This window comes from Crocodylus siamensis, chromosome 6, assembly GCF_052110815.1.
Source record: "Crocodylus siamensis isolate JL-2025a chromosome 6, ASM5211081v1, whole genome shotgun sequence".
NCBI lineage: Eukaryota > Metazoa > Chordata > Crocodylia > Crocodylidae > Crocodylus > Crocodylus siamensis.
Window position 1 is genome coordinate 74919837 of NC_143400.1, and position 6000 is coordinate 74925836.

Sequence of the window (6000 nt, forward strand, 5' to 3'; positions counted from 1 at the left end):
AAGAGTTTCAGTTATCTTATTAGGGATCAGGAACAATATTATAAATTTGGTATATCATCACAGTAAATAGTTTCCAAACAATCCCAAGATGGAAAATGTTTGCCTAAACTATTTAGCAAAAAATAATGATTAAAGAATGCATTTGCAAAACTTCAGGAGCAGTTCTCAATCATTTAGCTTGAAGATGAGCACTAATGTGCTAAATGACTTATTCACAATGATGTGACCAACTTGACCAGTAGAAATAAGCAAAACAGCCAATGCCTTGGCTTGCATGCATTTTTCACTGTCTGGATTTTTCATACACTTTTCATAAAATTCTACAACAAAAGTCATTCTTGCCTCTACGAAAATGGTTCTGTAAGACTGGAGTTAGAATATTGCTGGTAGAAATCTTGTAGTTTGAACCCGGTGGTCTTTTCTTCTGTCCAGTTTAAACCTGTTTTTATTTATTATTTTTTGCCATCAGAGGCTGCCTCATGTTCTTCATGCTGTGTTTGCTTTCTCAGCCTTTAAAATCTCTATTTTATTTTTTACTTTTATTTTTTGAAAATTAGCTAGATTGCTCTGATTTCATGTTTTAGCTAATGAAGTTCCCTCCTAGTTCTAGTACCAGCCACTCCCGTCCCAAGAATGCCCAAGCTTACAATATGGGTCACTTACCACAGTTTTAACTTGAAAGGCAAAGCCATCTGACATGGCTCAGTTCAGTTAATATTACTTATGACCAATGATCCTGGTTTTCCCTGATAAAAAGAATCACAAATTCTCTGATAAAATCCACAAAATCTGTGATTAAAATGAAAGCCCCCAGCCCTGCTAGTAGCCCTCCCTCCCTGCCACAGCCCCACCGCCTGCTGGTGTCCCTCATTTCCTCCCCACATCCCCCTGCCTCTGCAGGTGCACCTCACCCTCCCCACTCCAGCCTCCCAGCCCTGCTAGTGCCCTTCAATCCCTTCCCACAGCTCTCTGGCCCTGCTGGTGCCCCTCACTCCCCCATTGCTCCAGCCCTGCTGGTGCCTCTCACCCCCCCACTCATGGCTCCTGCTCCCCCAGCCCTGCTGGAGGGGGCTCCCAGCTGCCAGGGCTAGGGGCCAGGGACCTGGGTCCACAGCCCCCTGCCCCTGGCAGGAGGTGGCAGCTGCTGCAGCAGAGCAGAGCCCAGCTCCCTCCCCTCCCGCCCTGCTGCTGCCTGCTGCCAACTGCAGGTTCAGACGGGAGGGGGCAGCTGCTCCCCCCCATGGTATGCACTCCTGGGGGGCACAGGGACCCCCACATATGTGTGCGGGGTGGGGACAGGCTGCCCGCTGCAGGCTCCTGCCCTGCTGCCCTTCCCCGGTGCCTCCGCAGCCCAGAGTATGGGACCCAGTGCTGCCGGTAACAGTGGAGCTGCACAGGAAGCTGCCTGCCACTGCGAGCTCTGCGCTGCCCTAGCAAGGTGTCCTCTGTGCATGTGACTTCAGTGGGGGTGGCAGCACGGGGTTGTGCATGGGGGACCCGGACAGCATGGGGCTTGCAGTGGCAGGCAGCTTTCTGTGCAAATCTGCTGTTCCCTGCAGCACCGGGTCACAAACGCTGGGCTGTGGAGACTCTGGGGGAGGACATCAGGGTGGGAGCCCAAACCTGAAGTGGGCAGCATGCAGCCCCCGCCCTGCACACAGCTGTGGGGGCATGGGTCCCCCTGCCTCCCTGGGAATGTGTACAGTGGTAGGGAGCCAGCCCCACCCCGCCAGACAAGCCACCCGTAGCACTGTCCCATTCCCCACCAGGGCCCTGCAGCCGCATGTTGTGGCGCCAGGCCCCAAGCCCAGGCACTGCCCAGCTGGGCAGCAGCCCCAGACCCAACCCTCCTCAACTCCCTACATCCCTTCCTCCCTCCCTATGGGGGTCTCAATCCACACCCCCAATTTATCTGTGGGAGTTGCTCCAGGCTGCCTGGTGGCCATGGTGCCCCTTGCCTGACCGCCATCCTCCTGCTCCCCACCAGCTCCCTGCAGGCTGGAACTCTGCCAGCCTGCAAGGGCTCATCGCAAAACTGCACAATCCATGGGTTTCTCTGGTAAAATAAGAAATCCGTGTTTGCCTCCAGTAAAAACTCCACAATCCGTGGGTTACTCTGTTTTTCTGGGGAAAACAGAAAACCCAGATCCCTGCTTATATCTGATTGCTTGCAACATAGGATCCCAGACACCCAGGATTCCAGATGCCCAGGATTTCACCAATCACTGGCTAGTTGTAGCCTAACATTTCATAGATTTCATAGACATTTGGGCTGGAAGGGACCCCGCAGGATTGATTCCAGCCCCCTGGCCCAGGGGCAGGAAGTCAGCAGGGATCATAGGATCCCAGCAAGATAAGCATCCAAATGTGTCTTGAAGGTGTTCAAAGTGGGTGCTTGAACCACCTGTGGCAGCAGTCTATTCTAAACCTTGGGGGCTCGGACAGTGAAGAAGTTCTTTCTTATGTCCAGCCTGAATCAGTCACAGTGGAGTTTGTGACCATTTGATCTTGTCATGCCTGGGGGGGCTCTGGTGAACAGATGTTCCCCCAGATCCTGATGAGCACCCGCTAAACTTATAGGTGGCCACCAGATCACCCCTGAGCCTGTGCTTTTCCAGGCTGAATAGCTCCGTTGCTCGCAGCCTCTCATCATAAGGTCTGTTTTCCTAACCTCTGATCATGCGCGTGGCTCTCCTCTGCACCCTCTCAAGCTTCTCCACATTCCTTTCAAATTGTGGAGCCCAAAACTGGACGCAGTACTCCAGCTGCAGCCATCTGAGAATTGGGGCTTGGGGGCTATTTTCCTTCTTCCTTTTCTTCTTTTTGGTTGTCTGCCTTCTGATCTCAGTAGTTGCCAGTACTAAAGTACTTGTCTCCCTTCATTTTTTCCCTTTTCTTTTTCCCTCCATCTTGGCTGTTCCTCAGTAAGTTGTGGTATGTGGCAAGCAAGGGAAATGAGCTGGTTATTTTTGCTGCTTCTTTGTGACCCCATCTTTTCTTTTATTCTTTTCCCTGCTCCTGGCCTCCTTCCCCTCTACCTCCCCTCCACCACCTTCCCATTCCATCTGATGCTATTTTATGAACACCTCACTTTTGGGATTGTTGTATGTGACATTACTTGTATATTAATCATATCTCAGCTTCTTTCCCCACTGTCTTTCCTTCTTTTCTACAAACAGGCATCCCCTTCTCCCTGTTTTCAAGGTGTGTGGGCAGATTTACAACAGTAATTTTGTGATAACTCACTTTTCTGTTTCCCATTTCTGCCAACAATTGTGAACGGAGGGTTGGCAAGAGTGAAAGTCTGGGATTACAGCTAATGTTGCCCTTTGAGCAGCTTTCAAAGATACTAGTTGTAATGAGTTTTTGAGACTCATGGCTTGCCATCTCATTTGATACAAATCTAAGACCGTAGGTCATTGGCTTTGGAATGACACAACGCATAGCAGCAGTGATGGGGAAAGTTGGCAGGCCTTGTAACAAATTCTTTGATTCAGAGACCATTGGAAATAATATAAGCATTATAACAGAGGATAATAAATGCACTACTTTCTTTTTAATGAAAGTTGAGGTAGGAAAAATGTATTTCCTGATAACTCTTGAGATGCATTATGGATTCAGCAGATTAGATGTTCCATTGTAGCTTTTAGTAAATTGCTATTTGACAATTTGAGGCAGAAGTGAACTTGTGACCTTTTAGAACAGCTCTTATGCAAAGACTGAAAATAAAATAAAAATGCCCCAATAGTATGACTAAGCAGGAATACGGGAAATATTTAGCATGAGTTTTAACTGTGGAAGCAGATTGCGAGATGGCATATGAAATTTTTAACCACTAAGTGCTGAAATAGTAGAAGTCTTCTGGCAAAAAAAATATATCTACTGTGCTGTCCATCCAGGCTACCTACACCAAGTTGTTAGAAGACTGTGAGCCAAATACCTGTATTTAGATGTATGTAGTCATCTCAAACCAAGTCTTCACTTGCCATCGGGTCAGGTTATGCTTCATTGTGCACCACTTACAGGGCAATTGTTTTGACAGATAAAACTGTGAAAAAAGAACAGAGCCCAAGTGAAAAACTAGAAATGTGGGTATCTGGTTTGCTTTGGCCATTTTTATTATCATTTTAGACCCCCTTCCTTATCCTGTGTGGTACCATACATCATCCTCTGATCCTCAGTACCTTCAGTTTGAGGAGTTCAACACATGTAGCATCTGTCTTTTTTTTATTGTTGGTATTTCACAAAGCATGTGTTTCTTTCTGCTTTCAGAACTCTTTTCTCCAGGAAACAGTGCGCAGGGAGTGTGAGGAACGCTATGGACTAACTGAAGCATTGACTCAAGCCAGAGAACAAATAGTGGAACTGAAGACACTCAGTGGAAACTTCCCATTGTCTCAATGTTCTCTCACTCAGGGCAGCGTAACCTCCTGTCCTGCGCTGGTCAATAGTTATGGGCAGAAAAACCTTATGAGTCCAAACTCTGGGAAGGAAATCAAACTCTCAGGGCTGTGTGGCATTTCAAGAGCTGCTAATACACCAGCATCCAATAAGCACAAGAGCAATGGTGATGTGGGCTTACCAGTTCTAACTCCACCACATCCTCCTAGGGGAAGAGCACCTCTGAATGAATCCAGGAGCAGAATAACTGCAATTATAAGGAGACAACTGAGTCAGCTTTAATATATAGAAATGACAAGGACAGATTGTTTTATATCTCTGTGTAGCACAGGAAAGACCCTTCAGTGCATCATGTAGTCACTTAGTGGTGTATCATAGGGGCATAAATGACTCAGAAGTTCTTTCTTGAAGATTTCTATTTTTCAAGAACTTAAAACTAAGCTAAAACTTGCTTTCAGATACTTATATCTCACAACACAAGGAGAGCAAACATGTAACTAAGTTATTTGCAAAATTATTTTTCCCTAAATCACCCTTTTGTCTGTGTTTTTCTGTTTCAGTGTTACCCAGTAATTACATCACTAGCTACTAGTTTACAAAATTGCCAAATTTGCCACTCTTTCGTTCTTGCAAATTGTCTTATTTAAGCCATGAGATGAACTAATCATGGAGTAACATTTTGGCAGAGACATTGGCAGAATCTAAACCTGAAGAACAGACAAAACATTGTCAGGGGAACACCCTCCCGCCTAATTGTCTATCAGTTCTTAACCCATTCTAACAAATGTGTAGCACCACTAATGCAGGGCAGTGTAGTGATTTGGACCGGTCTTCAACTGGTGTAAATTGGCATAAGGTCATTGCAGTCTGTGGAGCTGTGCCAATTCGGCCTATGAAAATCTAGAAGTAAACCCTTTTAAACTCTTTCCTTGAGAGAAAAATCTCTGAATGAAAACCATCACAGACTCCAAAGCTAGTGTTCATCTGTGCCTGTGACAGGACATGAAGTTTTCTTTGTGGGCTCCACAAGTGGTGTGAAGGATTCAGTAATGCCTGGTCCAGCTCTGCTGCAGTCTGAAAGATGTGGCCTTTTTTTTTCCCATCATGCAAGCAGGTTTTAGCATGAGATGCTTTTTCTATGTGTAAGGACAGGCATAGAGTTGTGACGCAGGAGGAATAATATTTCTATTTTACATGTGTAAAATTGGTTTGTTTTTGAGCCTTCCACAAGGATACTTTTATTTGGGGGGGGGAACCCAAGTGGTCTGTCATCACATAATGAGCTTAAGGTAATAAGGTATGTCTGCACTTCAGACTACAAGGTAGTGTAGAAATACCCAAGATGCAGCATCACACAACTTGGCATAGGCTAATATACCCAAGAAGCAGCAGGTAAATTATCCTGTGTTAAGCTTCATGCTGCCATGGCTTTCCTGCTAACCTACTAGGAGGTAGGTTAAATGAGGAGTTTTTGGAAATTCTCAGAAACATCAAAAATCAGAGGACTCAGAATCTGAACTGTCCTTTTGAAAGCTTTGGCATTGGGCACAGTGTCCCCCTGTAATCGAGCTATTTCTTCTTTATGGGACACTTTAATTT

General features: G+C 46.1%; 1 protein-coding gene across 1 annotated transcript in view; it reads left to right on the forward strand.

Annotated features, from left to right (window-relative positions):
* LEKR1 (leucine, glutamate and lysine rich 1) overlaps positions 1 to 5247 on the forward strand; it is a 137057-nt gene extending 131810 nt beyond the window's left edge. Inside the window, exon 12 of the mRNA XM_090054129.1 lies at positions 4273 to 5247. Within this exon, the coding sequence (XP_089910255.1) occupies positions 4273 to 4683 (411 nt within the window). The 3' untranslated portion in view covers positions 4684 to 5247. The remainder of the gene's footprint in view (positions 1 to 4272) is intronic.
* Positions 5248 to 6000: the final 753 nt, after the last annotated feature.